General features: G+C 37.0%; 1 protein-coding gene across 7 annotated transcripts; it reads right to left on the reverse strand.

The window, feature by feature from the left end:
* Positions 1 to 1253: 1253 nt before the first annotated feature.
* f2r2.1 (coagulation factor II thrombin receptor 2.1) lies at positions 1254 to 25464 on the reverse strand. Of its 7 annotated transcripts, none has more exons than XM_073934195.1 (4): positions 6646 to 6789; positions 5148 to 5240; positions 2999 to 3161; positions 1254 to 2828 (listed from the first exon to the last, which is right to left on the reverse strand). In XM_073934195.1, the coding sequence occupies exon 4, from the start codon at positions 2689 to 2691 to the stop codon at positions 1804 to 1806; it is 888 nt and encodes a 295-aa protein (XP_073790296.1). In that variant the 5' UTR covers positions 2692 to 2828; positions 2999 to 3161; positions 5148 to 5240; positions 6646 to 6789; the 3' UTR covers positions 1254 to 1803.
* Positions 25465 to 25583: the final 119 nt, after the last annotated feature.

Raw genomic sequence — 25583 nt, forward strand, 5'->3', positions numbered from 1 at the left:
ATTATTAATAGGTTCTGTAATGATTACAAATACGTTTTTGGAAATCAAAATATCAGTTAATCTGCATAGAATTTGCAATATGAGCTTTCTTCGGTTAAATCAAAAATAATTCGCTTGTGGTGTGTATTTTTTCCCCAGATTGTTATTACAATTTAAAAAGGGGGGACTCTGCCAACACTAATACAGTGCACCAAAGGCTGCAGATATTTCCAGTTTTTTTTTGCTCTAGAAATAAAAAAAATCTCCCCCAACAAGAATGTAAAGCATTTGATGCTATTTTCTACGTAAAAATATTACTCCAATTATTATTTTTCACAATTTTTATATGCATTGTTTACAACTTGACTGAAAAAGTACACAAAAAAGTTTGTTGTGAGAAAATTACTCAGAGTACTATAATTTTATGTAGGCTATGTGAAGAAATTTATTGTATATGAAAATAATATTCATTCCCTCAACTCAATACGAATTGATAAATGCCTAATGATTAAAAAACAACAACAACTGTCTGAAAAATATTGAAGTAACTGAACAATATCTATTTACAAATGCATTTAATAAAAATACAACAGAATTTATGCATCAAATAAAAATCTAGTATGTTTAATATTTCATATAATAATGTATTCAATCAAAGCGTAATATTTTATAGTAGAAAAATAGTTTATATTACAATTTAGAAGCAGCTGAATTCAGGTTAGTCGATCTTTTAAACAGCAGGTGGCACTGTGAAGGTCTGGAAGTGCAGGTCTAGCCGTCTGAGCCGAGCAGATCTGCGCGTGCGGTTGGGTCTCGGGCCTGCAGCTTCATGTTGCCTGAAACACTCTCCTGCTTTCACTTCTCGTTCTGACGGAGGAAGCGATTCGTTTGTTAATGAATCTCCGCTATGAACGACTACTTCACTTCACAATAACACAAGTTTATTCTGGCACCGCAGCATCTCGTTATTTCTTTTGCATTGTTTGCTGATTTTATTAATCAAAACTAGCATAAGCCCAGTTTTTAGTCACTATTGACACATGCTCAGGGTCCCTATGCGATATCTAGTGTATATATCTATGGGGAAGAATTAGATAATGCTAACACTTTACGGCTTGATTTAAAACTGTGTATAAGCCATTTTCTTCCAAAATTAGAGGTTTAAATTGTGGTAGACTATGTTGTGTTTTCTGTACCTAACTTGCAGTCTTTCAATGATGTATCTTACATAATCCACAAGCAATGACCATACAAACTGAACAGACATCTAAAAATAAGCATCGAAATTAGAATTTATTTAAATGCAGTACAGTGTAAAGCATGGGAACCATCAATCCCCTGCCTTTCTGAAGGTAAACATCTGCTTTAAAAATGACATGCAATTACAATAATGCTTTGTGTGTTATCGGCAATTAATAATGAGATATATCAAACAGAAAAATGAATCACTGCTGTGCATCAGACCAAAACTAATAGGTCTAGAAATCCACAATGGTTGAAAGCAGAACACTTTAATTTTTGTATATTCATCACACATCGCAAGTTTCACATCACAAATTTCTCAGTAAATACATTTGAAGAGTTAAACACTGCTAGACATTGCACACGGAGGCTAGAAGGGCATCTGCTGCTTAAAACTTATGCCAGAGTAGTCCATTCTGCTGTGGTGACCCCTGATAAATCAGGCAGTAAGCTGAATTAAATTGAATGAATGAGTTACACACTGCATGATAGGTATTGTTTAGCAAAAAGCATAATAAGGACACTTTAAGTTTCACATGATGCTGCAGGGCTGGTTTTAGGTAACAGTTAGGGTACATGGGGCTAATTATTCTGCTCTTTCCTTCTTAGCACAAACTTGATTATCTTTCTGTAATGAGATGAACCATAATAGTACAGAAGAGGGTCCAGAAAAACACTTGCGCTCCCCAAACACACAGCCAACATGTAAGCTGAATATGAGGAATCTCCTTCACCGCTTTTACCTCTTCTTGCTAATCGAACACAGTGATACAACAAGGTGCCATTCGTTGGAGCAAAACACACCACAAACTCACTCAGCACAGAGATAGTCATGATCACAGCTCTGGTTCTGTTGGATGAAGATGAAGAAATGCGGTCGGACTTTACACTGAGCACATATATGATGGTGGAGTAGCTCACTAAAGTGATGACCAGCGGCACAAAGAAATAGAGGCAGGAGAGGATGGAGAACAGGTACACATAATACAACATTGTTTTGTCATTGGCATTCAACATATCATGACAAGTGATGCCTACATCTTTAATCCTAACTGTTTGTCTCATTAAAAGCAGTGGCACAGTTCCAGTGAGCGACAGCAACCAGACTAATGTGCATATGAACGAGGCTTTCCTCGCATTTCTCCAGGTTAAAGAAGCGATGGGAAGCGCAACACCCAGCAGTCTGTCCACACTCATGCACATCATCAGCAGTATGGAGCAGTACATGTAGCAGTAATAAGCTGCAGTGAGCACACGACACGCCGCCTCACCAAACAGCCAATCAGAAGCGTTCAGCTGGTAGTGGATCTTCAGAGGCAGCAGCAGGGCGAAGAGCAGATCCACACACGCCAGGTGAGACATGTAGATCACAGCTGGTTTCTTTTCTCTGATCCTGCAGGTGAACGTCACCAAAGCCAAAGCGTTCAGAGGCAAACTGATGAGGATGATGATGATGTAGAAGGACGGCATGAAGCGGGTGACCAGCGTGCCTTTCAGGAACTCAACAGCATCAACTGAAGTGTGGCATGGCTCAGGGATTGGTGTAGTGTTGAGCTTGAGTACACGACTTGAAGTATTTCTTGGTGGAAGAAAGCATTCATACGCTCCTACAGAAGGCAGAGGGAAGGAAGGATATCAACAATACAAAATCCCTGAGTTATTTGGATATATTTTCTTGTAGAAGATTTCTGTATGGGGTACTACTACATAATGGAAACATATGGTCATTAAAGAATTAGTTCATCCAAAAATAAATATTCTACTGTCAAATACTCACCCTCATGTCATTGCAAACCTGAGAACTTTAATTATCATCAAAACTCAAATTAAGATTTTTTAGATGAAATCTGAGAGCTCCCACATCCTCCATAGACAGCAATGGTCCAGAAATATGTCCAAAAATATCCTCAACACCTTCCATGTGTCTTTGGTAGTTCAATCTGAGTATTATGTAGCTATAAGAACACGTTTGTGTGCACATTAAATACAAATAACAACAACAATTCAACAGTTTCCTCTCCTCAGTGTCAGTATAGGGCGCATGTTCATGAGCACTGTGCATTGATGTATACAACGCAGGCTCATTCTGATTACATACCCCTATATACATTTCTGGAGGTAGTAAAATGTGTCCCACCAGCTAGCTTATTTTGCAGTTTTTGTTTTTGCAAATCCGCCAGAGGTCGATGTGTACGCTTTTTCAGATCTCAAATTTCTCTCACGAGTGCCATTCGAGCCTACTTTTCTCACGTAACGACTGACTAACCGACCGATCTCCCCCACCCTTTCCTAAACCCAACCCATAGTGTTTTAAAAAGCACCGATTGACCCTTCCCTTACCCCAACTGACACTGTTTTCAAAAGCAATCCAGAAAAACTTTACTTGTTTATTTTATTTTTTGGCTTTTCTGGAACCGCCGTTCAGCAGACTCGAACCCTGGGCCGGAGTGGGACTCCTTTTCAGCCTTACCGTGCGTTCACACCGAAAGCGGCGAGAGGGTCAAAGTAGCCGGAAGTCATTCCTTTTTAATGAGAGCCGGCGGCGATAGGCGGCGATAAGCGGCGAGGAGCAGCGCGGCGCGTCTTCACCGGCGTGAGCGTCGAGGAGAGTTGAAATGAAGTCAACTTTATGGTAATGAGCTATGACGCGGTTCGGCGACCAGCAATCAGAATGAAGACGTCCATCGCTTGATAGCAGTTCAGAGAACACAGACCTGTGAACTTTGGTTCCGACCACAGTTGTTCCCAAGGGTTTGATTATTGCGGTCACCGGATTTCCAATTATTTACAATTTTTTCCTACAGGAATATACATTAAATAAGTTACTGGCGAGTTACTGATGTTCATTAATGTTATATAAATTTATCTTAAAAAAGCGGGAATCTCACGCGATGTGACAGTACAAAACAGTATTGCTGCTTCAGGATATTTCAGACATATGGACACATTGGATAAATAGAGCAAAGCCACACCACACGCAACTTGATCTTCCATTGTTGTATGAATTTGATAAGAAGTACGCAACATTTTCACGCTAGAAACATGTTTTATGCAGGAATGTAACTGATATGCTGCAACGGCTCCTTTAAATACGAGATCAATGTAGCGAGTTTTGACGCTCTCGCCGCAGGAGCTAAAGGCAGAGAGCGTTGTCGCCAGGGCGGCCAGAGCGACCTTGGACGCTCTCGCCGCTTTCGGTGTGAACGTACGGTTAGAGTTTCAAGCCTTATACCGGCTCACCTCAGTTCACTACTGACTATATTAAAATAAAGTAATATTCAGTTCAGTTTCTAATGACACTATCACGTCTTTTTTAATGAAACAGCTGCTTTAGAACTTCAAATGTTTTTCATAAATATGAGAACATTAAAGGGCAGCTAAATATCCAACACTATTCTTTAAAACTTCACAATGTCCTTTGATGCAATATCTCAATATTAGTGCTGTCAAAATTAACGCCTTAATGCAGTTTTTTTTTTTTTCCTGTTGTGGCCAGGGGCAGACCGAGTAGTTTCCCGCTGGGTCGACGTACTTGTTGGACCAGGCTGATGCTGATCATCTTCTTATGATCTGATCAGCCCATGAAACACTTAGCAGACTGTCATGTTTTTCTGGCTAAGTGATTGTCGGTGCTGTGAGCTGTCACGCTCTGAAAGTAAGATGTTTCTTTTCCGGACATAGCAGCCGTGAGACATAATCTGCAGCCCATTGGTTCTTTTCTTTATTGACATTGGGCTGACCCAATCACAAACTTCCATGTTGGGCTCTGTGTAACGTAGGTGTGTCTTTGACAGAATAGTCCAGAGTCATGCCTGCATAATGCATTGTAATTTTACAACACTTGTATTTTCTGTTTTGTGTCATCCACAATTTGGTTGCATGCAGTACACTTCTTATGTCAGCAAAAAATGCTGAGACCCCTTTACCTTTAGGGACATTTTTAAATTTTGGAGCTGGAACTGGAAGCACATTGTCCTCTGTTTGCTCATCGGTCCTTTCAGTGTTCCTCCCAGAGCTGTCTGTAACCAAACAGAGCAAAACACCATCAGTTAGAGCACATAATATACTAAAAGCCAAGTCTCATTTGCAAAGAGGCCCTAATTAGGGATGTGTGGCTAAATAATTTCCTGGAATCACTATTAGCAGCCCATTTTATAGCAATTAGATTGCTGTCATTGTAATGCAGATTCTGGGAAAACAAAAGGCACATAGAGAGCTTCAGAGGAAATGACCATATGATTGGGAGAAAACGAGTGCACTAATTGGCTCTTTGTGCAAAGCAAAATTACAGAAAGGATGTTAAAGACATGACAGAAATCACTCTGCATTCATTTGTATGCATTGAAAAAAATGAACAATATTCTAATGTTCTTAAATGTTCAAGTTGGCAGCACTGAGACATTCAAAGAAATATTTATTAAACAATATTAAAAGTTATGATATTTATAAAATACTTTGAGACATGCTGCTATACTAAAACCATGAAAAATTATATAAAATGTATATACAGTTGAAGTCAGAATTATTAGCCCCCCTTTACTTTTTTTCCCTTTTTAAATATTTTCCAAATTATCTTTAACAGAGCATGGACATTTTTACAGTATGTCTGATAATATTTTTTTCTTCAGAATATAGTCTTATTTCAGCTAAAATTAAAGCAGTTTTCAATTTTTAAACAACATTTTAAGGACAAAATTATTAGTCCTTTTAATCAATTTTTTTTGATAGTTGATAGAACAAACCATCGCTATAAAATAACTTGCCTAATTACCCCAACCTGCCTAGTTAACCTAATTAACCTAGTTAAGCCTTTAAATGTCACTTTAAACTGTATAAAAGTGTCTTGAAAATATATAGTAAAATATTATTTACTGTCATCATGGCAAAGATAAAAGACATCAGTTATTAGGAATGAGCTTTTAAAAGTATGTGTAAAAAAATCTTCACTCCGTTAAACAAAAATTGGGGAAAAAAATAAACAGGAGGGCTAATAATTCAGGGGTCTAATAATTCTGACATCAACTGTATACATACTATTAAAACCTCCTCTTTTATGTTTCACAGAACAACACCATACATGTCACAGACACAAAACAAGAGTGACTAAACAATAACATCATTTCTTTTGGTTGAAATATCCATTGTAGCGCACTTTAATCTTGTTAGACCGCAGTGCATCGAGTTAAAACTAGTTTAGCTTTGATGTTTTGTTTTTGTTGACCCACAGCTATATTATCCTGCAAGCATATATTTAAGTTAATATTAGAAATTCAATAGCATGACAATACAGTAATCATTACAATGCTAATCAGTCAATATCATGATAGAATCACACACAATTTAAACCAGCAACCTAAAATAATGTTCCCTTAAAGTTTGCACAAGATAAACCACACAAAACTAGACTGAAATGAACACACTTACCATTTAAGGTGACGCTGCATGTATGCACGAGTATAATTAAAATCGAAAGAGTTTTGACCTTCATGAGTACCAATCAGGAGTCACTTTCTAACTTTTTAAAAGCAAGGAAACTCTTCATGCAGTGTTTCTTCAGTCTTCAGTGCTCAGTCACTCCTGTTCTAGGACTTATATTTGGTGACATCACTGAAACTTAAGCCTCCATTGAGCTCATTTGGCCTTATATGACATGGAGAGCAGGGCTGTACAATATGACAATATATGTTGTATTTTTAAAGGCTATCTTTCATAGTATGGTAAAGTATATCCCTTATTTTTAGATGTCGCAAAATACATTGCTTATGGTATTACTTTTAAATCATTTAGACAACCAATCAGGATGCAGGCGCTGAGCAAAATCCTCTGAGTAAAAATGACTCAGTTCAGAGAGTATTTGGTCCCTCCCTATTTATGAAAAAAAGTGCGGGATAAACAAGATTATTAGACATTAAAAAAGCGAGCGATTGCTCCGTGTTTTAAATTTCTGTCCAGAGAGGTAATGTTTTGATCCTCGATTGGTCTCACGCAGTCAAGTGATGCGATTTCGCAGGTCAGAGTTCACCAAGCTTGAACTTTGCATCACAGCGAACAGCGAAACTTAACGCATGACTCTGCGTATGAATGGAAGTCTATAAGGGGGAAATGTCAAGTGTGACTGCAGCTTAAGGCTGTGATTGAAGTGAGTAGTAGTTTTGTGTTTCTCTTCTGTTCTGCCTAATAACAGGAGGTGTTCATCATCCTCAATCATCACCAATTAATCATTACATTGTCTCATTAACTTCAGTAACTTTAACTCAATTAAGAGAGGGACCAAATACTATCTAAACTGAGTAAAATTTGATTTGAATTATTTTCGAGGATTTTACTGTGTGAGTAACAGCATGGTGAAAGCGTTGCAAACTTGAAAGAGCAGTGTTTACATTTCACATTTTATTCAGCATTATTTTATTTTGGGTTAGCAATTATTTGTTTTGTTTTATATATATCATATATATATTATTTAATATTTATACATTCTTAACCAAGTATTTGATTATATGATTTTATATGTTCTACATAAAATAAAGAAAAAATTATTATACAAATGAGCACATGTTTAAGCATGTACTTTACATTTTCAAAAAGAAGTAGGCCTTTCCATTCCACCTGGTCAATATTACATATACTGTGATATACACTCACCGGCCACTATAAGGTACACCTTTTCAACTGCTTGTTAACGCATATTTCTAATCAGAAAATCACATGGCAGCAACTCAATGCATTTAGGCATGTAGACATGGTCAAGACAATCTGCTGCAGTTCAAACCGAGCATCAGAATGGAGAGAAAGATGATTTAAGTGACTTTGAATGTGGCATGGTTGTTGGCACCAGACGGGTTGGTCTGAGTATTTCAGAAACAGCTGATCTACTGGTATTTTCATGCACAACCATCTCTAGGGTTTACAGACAATGGTCCAAAAAAAAAAAAAAAAACAAATCCAGTGAGCGGCAGTTCTGTGGGCGCAAATGCCTTGTTGATGCCAGAGGTCAGAGGAGAATGGCCAGACTGGTTTCAGCTGATAGAAAGGCAACTGTAACTCAAATAACCACTTGTTACAACTGGGGTATGCAGAAGAGCATCTCTGAAAGCACAACAGGCTCACCAAAATTGGAGAATTGGAAAAATGTTGCCTTGTCTGATGAGTCTCGATTTCTGCTGCAAAATTCGGATGGTAGGGTCAGAGTTTGGCATCAACAGCATGAAAGCTTGGATCCATCCTGCCTTGTATTAACAGTTTAGGCTGGGATTGGGGGTGTAATGGTGTAGGGGATATTTTCTTGGCACACTTTGGGTCCATTATTACCAATTGTGGTGGAACGTGGGATTCACATCATGGATATGCAGCCGACAAATCTGCAGCAACTGTGTGATGCTTTCATGTCAATATGGACCAAAATCTCTGTGGAATATTTCCAGTACCTTGTTGAATCTCTGTCACGGAGGATTAAGGCAGTTCTGAATGCAAAAGGGGTCAAACCCTGTACTACTGTGTACATTACTATATCATTTTAAGGATATGAAATGACTTTGTGATGAGATTTGTCAAATTGCATATTACCCTACTGCAGAGTGAATGAGAAATCTTGTATTGACAGACATTGTCATGCAGAAAAAGAGATGAATGATGGTTAAAAATCTCTTATGATTATATTAATACATGGCTCTCGGAAATATTGATTCTGATTGGTTAATCACAACACTTCAAGGTATTTATATCCAAGGGATAAATTACTTGCAGACAATTGTTATTGCAAAATAAAGATCATAGGCAGACATGAAGGAGAGGGCTGATATGTAAGCCTGAAGGGTTTTTTCAAAGACTATGAAATACACAAGACGTGTCACTCGTATAGTTTTGAATGGGGAAACGTGTAACGGTCAACATGACGAATGAAGCACCGCCTTTTAGTAGTTTCTGCAGATTTTGTGTGATTAGAAGGTTTAGAAATAAAACTAAGGAGACAGCTGTTGTTTAGTTTTATTAGCGATTCCTAATATGAAATTTTAGAGAGGTGTTTCAAAGATGGCTGCAGAGTGAAATGACTTGCCTTAAAGGGACTTTGGTTTTACTCTACGAAAACAATTGGCTGGATGTACTTTATCCCACTTGTTACATGGCTACTTGCCACAAAATGTAAAAATTAGACACAAGCATTGTTCTGAACTGTAACAGTTTATTAATTCTTTAATTAAATGCAAAGCTGACCAAAACAAAAACATTAATATAATACATACGTTGATGCATTAATCTACATATTATTCAGTTACAAGATGGAGCTAAACAGTCAATAACAGTGACAAACAAACATGATATACAAGCATATATGGATATGAACGTATTCACTAAAGTGTTTTTTTACTCTTTTTTTTTTTTTTCTTTTAAGATTGAACTTGGTGAGAAAATTGTAGTGTTGCTCGGCTTATGTGTTCTCCATTTCTCCTATTGCTTTGTAATGTGTGTGAAGTCTGGGTTTAAATCCCGGACGAGCCCCCACCTTATCTTACCTCCTTAATAACATATTATAAGTAGGTGTCATAACATAACTCTATTTTAACGATCTAGGCGCAAAGTCTAAAGCACATGGCTCAAAAGCATTAAGAGCATGTCCGAATCCACTTTTGCTATTTTAAGAACGGAAAAATACACTCTGCGCACGTGTTTTGAACATAACGTGCATTAAACCAATCAGAGTCTCATCTCTCATTCCCCTTAAGAGTCACGCGCATTTGCTATTTATATGGCGGACTTTGTAAGTGGAAAAACTGAACGCTAGTGAGAAAATTGTTTAACAGACCATCTGCAGTGCAAGGATAAAGAACGAGCCTCCACCATTTAGCCTCTTTGCTTTTTCTTTATTTTATTTTTACGATTTACTTTACTCCTTTACTTTTGCAGATAAGGAACGGTGTTGTACGCACTCCACTGAAGACACCCATTAGCCTACATATTTAATTTTGTTTATTAAGCGCAAAGACTTGTTTCAAAACTATTTCTAAATTCAGTTCTAAATTCCAGCAAATAAATAAATGAACAATAATAATGAAGTGTGCTCAAAAAACTGAGTTATATCCAAACACACGTCCTATTTTTATGCCCCATATGGTGATGCATACATCTCCAAAACCTGACAGGTGGACAAATCTAAACTTGTTTTATTAAAGCAAATATAAATATGCATGTAATAAATAATACCACTAATAATAATAACAACATTATACAAGTGCAAATTGTCATGAATAAACTGAAAAAAGCCTCCCGAAATGGAGTGTTTTTTATATTTATGTAGAAAATAATAATTTTTGTAACATTTTAATCCTTTTTTTTAATTCATATGTAAAAGATATTTGTGTATTGCTGTACATCCTTTGTTTATTAAGCAATGTGTACGCGTTTGAAACCACATAGGCGCATAACTAACGCGCTCTGCGCTGGACTTTAGACCTGCTTTTAGAGGGTCAATGGTGCAATCTATTTCAGTTCATTAAAATAGCACCACGCCAACAATGCGCCTTAACACACCTCCTTTCTAGACTGGAACACCCATGAGCCCACAAAGTGGCCCAAATGGATTTGCTATTTAAACAACGTGACGCAAAGCATGAAAATTAGGCTTGCGCTGGTCTGAAAATAGCAACAAATCGCACCAAACACGCCTTATTGCGCCAGGTGTACGATAGGGCCCATAGTGCTATTGTATTAAACAATAAAAATGAAAGCTGGTAGTGCAAAATAGTTATCGTCAATTCAATTCGTAACTTTAGCCTTAGTGCACTCACAGCTCAAGTGAGAGGATTGTGTTTGATTGTTTGTGTTTGATGGTGTGCTAGCACTTTTGGTCTTCTTCCACCAAAACAGAGAGCTGATTTTCTGTCTGCACTGAAATGAGCCATAATAGTACAGCAGAGGATCCAGAAAAACACTTGCGCTGCCCAAACACACAGCCAGCATGTAGTATTTCCCCTCCTCAGTGCTGCCTTCAGTAGCTAATCGAACACAGTGATGCAACAAGATGACATTAGTTGGAGCAAAACACACCACAAACTCACTCAGCACAGAGATAGTCATGATCACAGCTCTCCTTTTGTTGGATGAAGATGAAGAAATGCGGTCGGACTTTACACTGAGCACATATATGACACTGGAGTAGCTCACTAAAGTGATGACCAGCGGCAAGAAGAAATACAAGCAGGAGAGGATGAAGAACAGATATGCATACAGCTGTGTGTTATACAGCACATTATGGCAAGTGACGCCCACATCCTTAATCCTGAATGTTTGTCTCATTAATAGTAGTGGCACAGTACCAGCGAGCGCCAGCAGCCAGACTAATGCGCATATGAACGAGGCTTTCCTCGCATTTCTCCAGGTTAAAGAGGCGATTGGAAACACCACGGCCAGCAGTCTGTCCACACTCATGCACATCATCAGCAGTATGGAGCAGTACATGTAGCAGTAATAAGCTGCAGTGAGCACACGACACGCCGCCTCACCAAACAGCCAATCAGAAGCGTTCAGCTGGTAGTGGATCTTCAGAGGCAGCAGCAGGGCGAAGAGCAGATCCACACACGCCAGGTGAGACATGTAGATCACAGCTGGTTTCTTTTCTCTGATCCTGCAGGTGAACGTCACCAAAGCCAAAGCGTTCAGAGGCAAACTGATGAGGATGATGAAGATGTAGAAAAACGGCATGAAGCGGGTGACCAGCGAGCCTTTCAGGAACTCAACAGCGTCACCTGAGATGTTGTATGAAATCCGTGTAATGTTGCATTTCACTCCGTCTAGATCAGAGCTGTTACATGGCTGCATGTCATAAATTTGTGAAATGGCTCCGACAATTTCAAACCAGATGTTTTCTGTAATCCAACAAACAAAAAGCATCAACAGTAAATGTTCTCAGAACACAACGAGACAAATATTGGTGACTAATAAAGGGCTCTGTATTCTGTTATTATTAATATGGTAGTTTTGCATCACACTGCTCATGATTACTCGAGGTTAACAATTACTGGGTTTTCTTAAAGTCACACTATACATTCCTAAACCCTGGGTTAAAGGTTTTGGTCCAGTTTACACTAGTATTGAGGTGTGTATTGAAAATCACAAGTAAAAAACAGTGTAAATGGAGCTTTTCCACTTTTGTCCACTTCTAGAGATGTGACTAGATTGCTATCTTAAGTGTAAAAGCTCATGCATTTGAACCATAGATATATACATTAGATGTTGCCTACCCTGCTGTTGTCTATTTTAAGGAATGCGTCAATAGAGCTGCCATTTTAGTACAGGGTAAAGTGTATATACAGTTGAAGTCAGAATTATTAGCCCCCCTGAATTATTAGACCGCTTGTTCATTTTTTTCCCAAATTTCTGTTTAACTGAGAGATTTTTTTTCAACACGTTTCTAAACATAATAGTTTTAATAACTCATTTCTAATAACTGATTTATTTTATCTGTCATGATGACAGTAAATAATATTTTACTAGATATATTTTAAGACACTTCTATACAGCTTAAAGTGACATTTGAACTCTTAACTAGGTTAATTAAGTTAACTAGGCAGGTTAGGGTAATTAAGCAAGTTATTGTATAACAGTGTTTTTTTCAGTAGATTATTGAGAAAAAATATAGCTTGAAGGGGCTAGTAATTTTGTCCCTGAAATGTTGATTAAAAAAAATTTAAAAATGCTTTTATTCTAGCCGAAATAAAACAAATAAGATTTTCTCTGGAAGAAAAAATATTATCAGAAATACTGTGAAAATATCCTAACTCTGTTAAACATCATTTGAAAAATATTTTTAAAAGAAGAAAAAAAAAAATAAAATAAAAAAAATCGAAGGGTTGCTAAGTGTGTGTGTGTGTAAATATAATATATGTAAATATATTTATTTTGTATTTAAACATTAAATATACACACTACACATGTATTATATATAAATACAAACTTTTATCAGATAAGATTAATTGCAGTTAATTGTTTGACAACACTACTTAATTTAATTAATTATTTATTATTATAATTATTATCTGCCCTATTAGTGTTTTATTATTTAAGTCACTGTTACTGTCATTGAATGTTTAGTTTGTAAATTGCTTTAATGTATAAAAATATAGTTAATAAAAGCTTGACTGTTCTGTAGTTACATTAAGAAACTTTGTCGCAGTATCATGGCTGCAGCAGGCACAATGATATTACGCAGCAGCTGAAAATAGTCCCCGGAAAGATATCATAATGTCATTACGTCTGCTGTAGACATGGCACGACAACAAAGTTCATTAATTAATATGCCAGAATGTGACTGAGTAATGTCAGACAACCCCACACCATTCACCGCAGTATTGCTGCTGTCAGAGCAGAAATGAAATCGGATGCTCTCTGTTTTCTCCTTCTGCATTCAAATGTTGCTCAAGTTTATGTTGTAATAGTCAAATGAAATATCAGACGGTCTATGAGTCTCTAATCAGAGAAGTGAAATGAGCAAAATACACTTGGAGTAAATGTGAATTTACTGTTGTGAGTTTATGTGAACATTTTAATATTTAGATGTTGTTTATTGTATTCTTAAAATAATCAATGGCATTGTGTTGTCTAAAAATAAATAGAAACCTGTCTGTTTTACAAACTAAAATGAATTTTTTTACCATACATATTTTATCAATTGTAAATCCAGACAATTTCCAAGTGGTCTCTCTCTCTCTTTTCTATCGTTTTTAACCTTAATATTTTTAGTGTGAAAAGCTCAGATACTAATTGCTTTTGGATGTAAAGAAAATTTTACCTTGATATTTTTGGCTGGACATGTTCAGGAAAAACGTTTTGGAAAAGTTTCTGGAATAATTTCCCCTATAGCCTTCATAATCCTCATACAACTCATACATTGTCTCGTTGTTTTCCATCATAACACCAAAACTGCTTTCAAAGCCATCTGTAACACACAGTTATATAACATTACCAGACAAAAAAGTACATTCATAATTTCAGTACATTGATATACAATGTCATATAATAGCACAAAAGCTCTACAATAAGAATTCAAGCAATTCAAGTGACATACTTGTGTACTTACCATAGATATGGAGGACTATAATGCACAATAAGAGCTTTCTGACCCCCATGATTGCTGATCAGATGACGGATACTAGTTCTAGATGGTAAAATTGTCAAACAGCAGTATCTCCGTGTGGACAGATATTCCTTTTGGTGAAGCCAGGATCTGAGACAGGCACTTTTTCACTACTTAAAGGAGGCGCTTGAGAGCGTAATGCAGTCTGTCATCAACAGTAAATCCGAAATGCTTTTTATAGCATTACCAGCATTCAAACTGTTATCTAAAATGAGCATAGGAAATTACTTTGTGAGTTTATATGAGTGTTTGTACTGTACTTTGCATCATGCTAACCAGCAATCCCCTTCAGTTTCTCTAAGTAATTTTTTTATTGCATCTGTAAGAATTGAAATATTGCAAATATTCTGATACCTTTGACAATTCAAAACATGAGCTGAAAACAGAGACTGGTAACTTCACAACTCAGCAAGGGGAATGCGGGAAAAACCAGTTCCTGCTGCATTTGCATCTGAGTCTGCTTCATCCCCCCAACTCACACATATGGTCATTTCAATGTTTGAATGTTCTAGAATTAACCAAACTGACTTTAACTATCATGTTTGATATCATTTGAAATGTCTCAGTGCGATTGGTACAATGGTCTCATTCTCTCAGAAATAGACATAATCAGAACAATAAATATATAACTTCAGGCATCTTTTGAACCACTGTGAGGGGTGTGACACTAAGTGTGAATGCCTTTTGTTATACATTCACACCCCCTTCCTTGAGGGAATTCTTGGATTATTTAAGGTAAGGCCTAAGAAAAGCTCAGGGCGATTCTGCCTAACCAGATCAGCCCATAACATGGGGTCTGCCCCATGTTATGTATATTTCAAAGTCAGGAATGCATCTTTTTCATCTTGGATTTATCTTTGATAATTTGATGTTTTGTATTGATCATTTATGAATTGACTGATTGAATTGACATAATACATTTACCTGACTAATAAATTGTAATGTTTGACCATATTTTGCTCACTCTGTAATTATTAATTCAAGTAGATTACGCTGTATCCTTGTTTCCGCACGTCTTGCGTCAGGTCAGTAGACGGACTAAAATCCAATTGAGATGGAGCATTGGCACACTAATTGTGTTTTAGCGATCCGGCTGACTCTTGATATTGATTCATGTGTACTTAGGTGGAAAGGGCGATAACTTCCGTCTAGGTCAACAAGGTGTTGCACGACTAACCTAGATTGGGTACCCGACCTTTGTTTGAAGGTAATATTATTCTAAATTAAGTTCATATGGGAAACCATGGGCTTGGTGAAAACCAAAGTTACTATAGAGTCCAGTAGTCGGGTACATTTATATTAATGCCCTAACCTCTAATTAGAAATGATGATTGTCTTAACTCAAAGGTGTACATCTAAGCGGGACTAACTAAAGTATTTTAGAACGAGCGCGCTGGTAGCGGCCATCTAAAGTATTAGTCAATTTACCTCTGTTTAATATTCAAGACTGACCGGAGTGTGACCGTGAGGGACGCCTTCGGCCGAGGCGATTTCTCTGAGCGACATGAGCACCCGAATGAACGGATGTAATAGTTACTAGTGAAGACAAACGGTTCAAACATTTATCTAAATTACATATTGATATAATCTTCTTAATGTTTTATAATTGGAGTCAGATAAAACGAGGATAAATATATTAATATTCTAAACCACCTCATATTAAAATTGGAGTCAGATATGAGTTAAGTTTAATATAAATCAACATTGTGCACTGGAAAGACCGAACATGCAGTGAACCTTCATCCACCAGTGGACACCGGCATTGGGCCAACTGGGTGGACCTTACAAAATGGTGACCCCGACGTGATCTCCCAACTCAGGCGAGTTACGTCTTTCCAGCACAAAATGGATTTATATCAACCAAGAGGTTTGGATCTTCTATTCTATCTTCAGCTGCTGTGGTAAGTCAATTCTTCTTTGCCTATTAGAAATGTTGAGGGAAAGCTGGACGCACCCTATATAAACACATTGATAGAATGAGTCGGAAATGCTCAAAAATGTTAGACCGGAATGCGTTATCCGGTGGGGTTGAGAATTAGACAAAACCACTTTGATTATCAGGGACATGATAACAGCAGTATAGATAAATGCCATCCCTTGCTCTGAAATCTCTTTGTCTGCTAGGCAGCAAGAGTTGAAGCTTAAAATTGGAATAACATCATCCAAATTATATTCTGGAACTCAGTGGAGAGTCATAAATTAGATCCTAAAAGTTTAAATCAAAAACTATCCATTGTTTTAAATCTACTGTTTTATAAAAAAGAGAAAAATGGAAAAAAGGAAAACAGGAAAAAATGGTTTAAGATTTAAAAACAATTGTAAACTTTTAAATTGGATTAATAACAACAGTCTGTTTAAAGGCATTTGCATGTGAAAAATAAAGGTGAGCAGAACAGAATGATTTGATTGCAAAAAAGACAAATAAGCTCTAATGAAAACTCTGCCTTTACAAATCAGAAATTTGCCATTTAAATTTAATGGTGATAAATTCAAATATGATGCTGATCAATTAAAATATCCACTATACTTTAATTTAATCTCGAAACAGACTAAATATAAAAGATTTTAGCTTTAAATAAGCCCTTAGACCTCCTGATTGCTCAAACCTTTTCATATTCAAATGGCCTGACAGAGAGCAAAGAAGTCTCACCTCAGTGATAATAAGATGCTCAGAATGTGTTTGCTGTAATTGCATAAAACAATTCACTGTGTTCTAAAACACTCTCCAGAGACCAGATATAATTATATTTAATACATACTATTTTAATATAATATAATTACATTAGGAATAAACAATAATGTACATTATATTATAATCGCCAATCATGGCACTAAAGACTAGAGATGAAACATTCACTTTGAGGAGGTTTGCTTTCTTTATGCTTAATGAAAACACTGACAGAACTACTATAGAATAACTGATTGTAAACCAATATAATCCTCGCTGAAAAAACACCACCTACAATTAAAATTTGATCAGAGAGTTAAACTCACCAGAAAAATAATGAAAGGGGGATGGATATGATAACATTCAGAGTTACCAAAGTTTTTATGGGTCAAAAGATCTAAGAATCTGTGAGTCACACCATAAAATGACAACCGTTAAGCAGAGAACACCAAAAGGGTGAAATGATTTCTGCCAACAGATCTGACTGTTAATGAGAGCAAAAAAATGAACTATGGGTATCGGCCCATTAGATTGTGAACTGAAATTAATGAAAAATCATTGATTGATTCAGAAAAATGTCCCCAGCGGAACTGGGAGATAATGCTCAGAATACAGCAGACTGTGTAAACAGGTGTTACACACTCACAGATCTGACCAGCAACATCATGTGGCTTCCAGAATTAATATTGCAAAATGATGCATTAACATTAATTCCACATGATTGAATTTGAAACTGATGAAAATTCTAAAATAACTATGGTTCTTCTCTGCTTTTGTTCTCACCTTAGGCGGACGAATAACAAAGAACACTCAAGATCCGGTCCACATCAAACAAATACAAATGAGGGCGACAAAAGGTTAGGCCATAACCTGAGAGGCCAAAAGTCTCCCAACTTGCATCTCAAAGCAAGAACCCCTGTGAGGCAAATCCCTCACCTCCTGCAGTGAGTCCTCTGAAAAAGTCTTTGATCAGTCATCAGAATAACAATTATCCACAGCTGATCTTATCAATGGATTCAGCATTCTAGGAGGCTATGTGATTTCACAAAACATCTTCAACTAAGATGTAAATTATTACATGTTAAATTAAACAGAGACACAAAAAAATCTCATAGTTAAAATCTTCCCAAATTGCTTAATAGCAATGGGACTAAAACCATGGTTACTGCAAAGACCAATAGCAACAGACTCTATTGTTACGAATCCTAGTGGCATTTTTAAATTTGCTTTATACTATACACATGTTAAACCACATGTCCTGGATGAAAATGGAATTAACTATGTTGAAATTCATGATATTTGTTTCTTTGATCTCCAAAAGTAGAAAACTCTGCTATCCCCTGTATAGCTGCAGTTTGAACTACAAACAGGAGTATAGAGTGTGATAATTAAATTAACCATGAAAATGCATTTTTTACAGGATCCAGCTTTGAACATTGCACCTTAACATGCTCCGTAAAAGATATTATATGGAATCAATTTGAGCCGGAACACACCTCATGTTCACATTCTTATGCTGGCTCCCTGCTAAGACAGGACTAAAATTTTGCAACCCAATTATAAAAGTTGATTACCATTGTTCGGAGCATTACACTGACACATAGCCACAGGTAAACCCAGGCACATAGATAACACCTTAGTCTTCAAAGACCCAGGAGTCAAATCTCTTTAGTTAAGATCTTTTGTCCATGTTTATACAAACAAAACACATTAGCCTCACACACATAGAACAGAATAATTAATCTGATGACAGACGAGACAACAAACACCCTCTGACACCCTCTGTCAGCTGAAAAGAAATTACACATTTGCATGGCTTTGACAACAAATTGATGGTATAAAACTTCAATAGAGGCGAACTTGCCATAGATACACTGACTGTTGTGGGGATGGTTGACAAACCAGAGGGCCCCTGGTTTTCCAATCTATCACCAATAACAGGTATAAGTGCTAAAGTGATTAAAATTAAACCGAAGTGAGGACACTTCTAATAATCACTAGGACATTTAAATTTGACAAATACCATCAATTGTGTTCAAGCCCCCCACACGCACATAAACACACACACACACACACAAACACACACACACACACACACACACACACACACACACACACACACACACACACACACACACACACACACACACACACACACTAACACACACACACACAAACACACACACCACACAACATACACACACAAACACACACATTATTATAGATATACCTTCATAATTATGGTTAAATAATGTGATTACTATCATGTATGACAAATATCTTCACGTTTTTTCATTTTGAAAATGAATGTCATTTATTTGAATGTATTGTCATGATGATATGTTTTATGATGCATACTGCCTGTTATACTGTTTTAATAAGTTGCACTGACCTTTTGATAGCTTTACCTTGAGTAATYCAAACCAAGAATATTTAATATTCTCCCTATYATTATACCCYATCTCAGTGGTGACAAAGACTTATCTGTTTTTGATTGGACCATTTAAACAGATTGAAAGAGACCTGAGACCAGTTGTACGACTCGCACTTGCTGACTTTTATGYTTTGATCATATATTTTATGCTTAACCTCATGACTTTCTCCAATGCAGAATGACACAAGTTCATAACTGTTCAATCGCTGAGCCATCAAGTTGCTGTTTAGGTGTCCGGGAGAAGGCAGTGTATACACACTGTAGACCCCCACATGCCGATGTCTGCATATCTGGAGRTGACCAGATTCATCAGAAGAAGCAGACTATGAGAAGCCCACACGACGTGGACACTTTTGTCAGGGGAAGGACACAGTGGAAGCTATGAAGGCCTGTATGGACTGAATGAGCAGTGCATTCGGGTCAGGCTCATCAAAAGAGGTGAAAACGAGCCTGGACCTGTTTAGCTACCTGCTGAACACGACTTACAACTGATAATGCTGCAGAGACTGTCTTGAATTGCCCCTGAACGACCTCAACAAGGATACATAGTGACCCCATGGACACATTTATATCTGACCCACGGGATCAAATGGGGGTTATCTGTAAGAATTGAAATATTGCAAATATTCTGATRYCTTTGACAATTCAAAACATGAGCTGAAAACAGAGACTGGTAACTTCACAACTCAGCAAGGGGAATGCGGGAAAAACCAGTTCCTGCTGCATTTGCATCTGAGTCTGCTTCATCCCCCCAACTCACWCATATGGTCATTTCAATGTTTGAATGTTCTAGAATTAACCAAACTGACTTTAACTATCATGTTTGATATCATTTGAAATGTCTCAGTGYGATTGGTACAATGGTCTCATTCTCTCAGAAATAGACATAATCAGAACAATAAATATATAACTTCAGGCATCTTTTGAACCACTGTGAGGGGTGTGACACTAAGTGTGAATGCCTTTTGTTATACATTCACACCCCCTTCCTTGAGGGAATTCTTGGATTATTTAAGGTAAGGSCTAAGAAAAGCTCARGGCGATTCTGCCTAACCAGATCAGCCCATAACATGGGGTCTGCCCCATGTTATGTATATTTCAAAGTCAGGAATGCATCTTTTTCATCTTGGATTTATCTTTGATAATTTGATGTTTTGTATTGATCATTTATGAATTGACTGATTGAATTGRCATAATACATTTACCTGACTAATAAATTGTAATGTTTGACCATATTTTGCTCACTCTGTAATTATTAATTCAAGTAGATTACGCTGTATCCTTGTTTCCGCACGTCTTGCGTCAGGTCAGTAGACGGACTAAAATCCAATTGAGATGGAGCATTGGCACACTAATTGTGTTTTAGCGATCCGGCTGACTCTTGRTATTGATTCATGTGTACTTAGGTGGAAAGGGCGATAACTTCCGTCTAGGTCAACAAGGTGTTGCACGACTAACCTAGATTGGGTACCCGACCTTTGTTTGAAGGTAATATTATTCTAAATTAAGTTCATATGGGAAACCATGGGCTTGGTGAAAACCAAAGTTACTATAGAGTCCAGTAGTCGGGTACATTTATATTAATGCCCTAACCTCTAATTAGAAATGATGATTGTCTTAACTCAAAGGTGTACATCTAAGCGGGACTAACTAAAGTATTTTAGAACGAGCGCGCTGGTAGCGGCCATCTAAAGTATTAGTCAATTTACCTCTGTTTAATATTCAAGACTGACCGGAGTGTGACCGTGAGGGACGCCTTCGGCCGAGGCGATTTCTCTGAGCGACATGAGCACCCGAATGAACGGATGTAATAGTTACTAGTGAAGACAAACGGTTCAAACATTTATCTAAATTACATATTGATATAATCTTCTTAATGTTTTATAATTGGAGTCAGATAAAACGAGGATAAATATATTAATATTCTAAACCACCTCATAYTAAAATTGGAGTCAGATATGAGTTAAGTTTAATATAAATCAACATTGTGCACTGGAAAGACCGAACATGCAGTGAACCTTCATCCACCAGTGGACACCGGCATTGGGCCAACTGGGTGGACCYTACACATGCAATGGAATAAAATTTTGCCTAAATGTACCTAATTGAGGATTATCATCTGCTTAGAATGTGACGGATGAGTAGTGAACAAAATACTCATCCAAATTATACATTTATCACTGTTTCTGTGCATCAGACCAAGAAATAGGTGTACAAATCAACAACAATAATAGCATTCACACCAGTAGTAGCATCCCATTTGTTGACATATAGGTATACATGTAGTACAAAGCATCTCAACTTTTTCTTTCTGTCAAAAAAAATATTAATAAATTGCATGGACCATTATGATTTCATAGCCTTGACTTTTCTTAGACCTTGATCATTAGCTAATAATCGCCAATAATCATCACAGCAAACTTTTGCCAGACATTTTTCATTGGTTCTGTCACAGAAGGACACTGGACAATAGAGTTGGGCATCCACGTGCAGGTTATATTAAAGGACACCTATTTTACCCCCTTTACAAGATGCAAGATACGCCTTTGGTGTCTCCAGAATGTGTTTGCAAAGTTTCAGCTCAAATAGCCATGGCTATTGTATTATGGCTTTAAATGCAAATTAGCTGCTTTTACGCACCCACCGTTTCCATGTGTGTGTCTGCTTCTCCTGCGTTATGTATGATAAACGGCAGTCAATGAGAGAGAAAGACACTGATGAAGCTGAAATAGAGCTCAGTCAAAAATACCATGTAAGTTTATTTCATGTACTTGTGGTGGAGTTTATTCAAGCCTTTCTGAAATGATGAGTACACACACACACACACACACACACACACACACACAAACATATATGCACATTTACTGACACCATGTGGCTGTGATGATTATTAAGGTTAAGAATTAGATTAGGGACTTTACTGTCATACAAACATACTCTGTTTTAAAAACGTTTCAAACCTATTAAACTTCACCTATTAAAATCACAGAGAGTTATATGGACATGGTCAAAAGTTATATGGACATGTGTATAAGTGTTATTATAGAAACATGGCAACTGTCAATCAATTGGGTGGGTGGGGAAAACCACACTACTATGTCACGTTGCTGTGGGCCTTAAAAAATAACTTTAAATTATAAACAATGATTAATAAAGGGACTAAGCCGAAATAAAAACGAATAAATGAATACAAAGAATCACTACATGAATGATAGTAAACATTTAATGTATATCATCAGGAATTCTGATAAGGCATGGACTAAAAGTATAACAACTAACTGAACAAATACTGTCATGGGAATGTGCAGGTTACCCAATCCCCACTGTTAATCAATTAACAGAAATTTCCAATTTAATTGGAAGTGTGCGTCTCAGTCTTTCTATAGTCTTTTCTTTTAGGGGCGAACTAAAATTCTTTGTAAAGCAATTCTCTCTCATTGTCAACTATTTTAAGTTCATTAGCCCCCTTAAACACAATTTTTTTTAATTGTCTAAAGCAGGGGTTCTCAAAATTTTCAGCCAGTGACCCCTAAAATAACTTCAGAGACTCGCGACCCCCACTATGCTCGGAGGTGGTTATAAGCAGCATACAAATATTGCACACAATTGTGCACACTTACCAATAGGAACTATATGAATATAAGCATATTAGCAACACAAAAAAGTACAACAGTCTTACCATATTTTTTATAATCGTTATTCATTAGTTTAATTTAATATTAACCTCACTTAATGAGAATAGTGACCACAGTGTTTATAGCACAAGACTATTCTTGCTTTAATTTTGGAGCCACTTGAAGATTCATTTATTAATTTTCTTGTCGGCTTAGTCCCTTTATTAATCCGGGGTCGCCACAGCGGAATGAACTGCCAACTTATCCAGCAAGTTTTTCCGCAGTGGATGCCCTTCCAGCCGCAACCCATCTCTGGGAAAGCCACTTGGAGATCATTCTCCTTATTTAGTCATGGTAATCTAGCATAATAACTCCAGGGGTCGCAAATAAAGTATAATAATAGATAAAATATGATAATTCTAATAGTTTAATAAAATATATGAGATTTTTTAAAATCACCAATCAACCCCTTTTCATTGTGTTGTGACCCACACTTTGACAACCACTTGTCTAAAGAAAAAAAACATAATTTATACAATGATTTGCCTAATTACCCTAACTTGCCTTAACCAAATTAACCCAGTTCAGCCTTTACTCCACTTTAGGCTGAAATTTAGCATCTTAAATAATATCTAGCAAAATATTATGCACTGTCATACATCATGGCAAAGATAACAGAAATCAGCTTTTAGAAATTATTTAGGTATTGAAGCTATTATGTTTAGAAATGTGTTAAAAAAATCTGTTAAACAGACAAAAATATACAAGGTTGCAAATAATTCAGAAGGGATGATAATTCTGACTTCAGCTGTATATATAGCCTAGCATTAAATAAAAAAATAAAAAGTACTGTAAACACTGCTCTATACTTGTTCTTTGTTTATACAGACAGAAAACCCAGCCAGCAGAGCTCTTCTGTACCCTGGTCATTGCTATACAGTATGTGGTTTGTCACACATTGCCTTAAATGGGTTCACAGCATCTCTTGAATTACATAATACATAATTTTATTTACTCAAACATTATTGCTAGAAATTCTACAATGCCTCAGTTGATACAGTTAAACACTAAATAATAAATAAGATTAAATTGTACAATAAAAATTAAAGCAAAGGAAGTTTCATAAGTGGTCTTAATATGACAAAAATGTTTTTGCCACACTATAGTAAGCTATAATCCCCAATTGAGGTAATGTTGGTTTTATATTAGCACATTCAGACTTTTACCGTCTTAATATGACTTCAGAAAGTGATTATTTGCAAACTCTAAACAGAGAAATTATATTAGCAGCCAACGTCTATTTCACAAATAGCGCTATAATGTTGTTTTGAAGACATACTTGTGACTTCTGACCGAATATTCAAAACAACGTGTCACAAATTGTCACTGTTCAAAAATGAATGAATGTGTGTGAATATAAAACCAACTTTGCCACAATTAATACACTGCAAAAGCAAGATAAAAGGGCCCACGTCAGTTAAGCATATTGAAATTAACGACTTACCGTGGGACGAGCATGCATGAGCAATTACAGCCAAAGACAAGATTGTTTTAATCCCCATGGCGAGCTGTGTATTTCTGACCCAAGATACTGAGGATGCAACGACTGAAGTCTAGTATGAGTCAGTGGTTCATTTGAATCTTTCTTACTGAATCGGATCAACCGGTTGAACCGAGTCAATCCGGAATTATCCAAACCAAATTAACAACTCTATTTAGCAAGTGATTGTAAAAACAAGCCTATTAGCATCACCAAACGATCTCTTTTAAAAGCTATTTCTCAACTACATGTATTTCCAAGGCTGAACCTAACTAAAACGATTTGAGTGAACTGCAGAGAGTTTGAACTATGTGAATTGTTGAATATTGGACCTAATGATTCAAAATAACCGATTCGCTAAAATGTTTATGACAGACTGAAACATTTTAGTAAGTGTTTACTTCAGCATTAGCAAAACAGTGTCATTATTCATCGTGTTATATTCACAAACATTTCTAAATATTTCATATTAAATAAGGTGATGCAGTGGCGTAGTAGGTGCTGCTGCCTCACAGCAAGAAGGTTGCTAGTTTGAGCCTCGGCTGGGTCAGTTGGCGATCCTGTGTGGAGTTTGCATGTTTTTCCTGCATTCGCGTGGGTATCCTCCGGGTGCGCCTGTTTCCCCCAAAGACATGTGGTACAGGTGAATTGGGTAGGCTAAAATTGTCCGTAGTGTACGAGTGTGAATAAGTGTGTGGATGTTTACCAGAGATAGGTTGCGGCTGGAAGGGCATCCGCTGTGGACATGAACATGCGGTTCATGTTGGGAGTTCATTCCGCTGTGGTGACCCCAGATTAATTGAGGCTCTAAGCCAGGGGTGGCCAACCCTGTTGCTGGAGAGCCACCTTCCTGCAGATTTCAGATATCGAACACACCTGAACCAATTAATTAGGACCTGAACACCACGTGATAATTACAGGCAGGTGTGTTTGATATGGGTAGCAGCTGAAATCTGCAGGAAGGTGGCTCTCCAGGAACA

Source organism: Danio rerio, chromosome 21 (genome assembly GCF_049306965.1).
Source record: "Danio rerio strain Tuebingen ecotype United States chromosome 21, GRCz12tu, whole genome shotgun sequence".
Lineage (NCBI taxonomy): Eukaryota > Metazoa > Chordata > Actinopteri > Cypriniformes > Danionidae > Danio > Danio rerio.

What these genes read in the sequence shown, in the direction of transcription:
- f2r2.1 (XM_073934191.1), bottom strand. Translation starts at nt 14,339, where the DNA reads ATGGGGGTCAGAAAGCTCTTATTGTGCATTATAGTCCTCCATATCTAT. An exon ending in TATAGTCCTCCATATCTATG is followed by an intron (nt 14,150 to 14,290) that starts GTAAGTACACAA and finishes TGTGTGTTACAG; the next exon opens with ATGGCTTTGAAAGCAGTTTT. An exon ending in GTCCAGCCAAAAATATCAAG is followed by an intron (nt 12,081 to 14,002) that starts GTAAAATTTTCT and finishes GTTGGATTACAG; the next exon opens with AAAACATCTGGTTTGAAATT.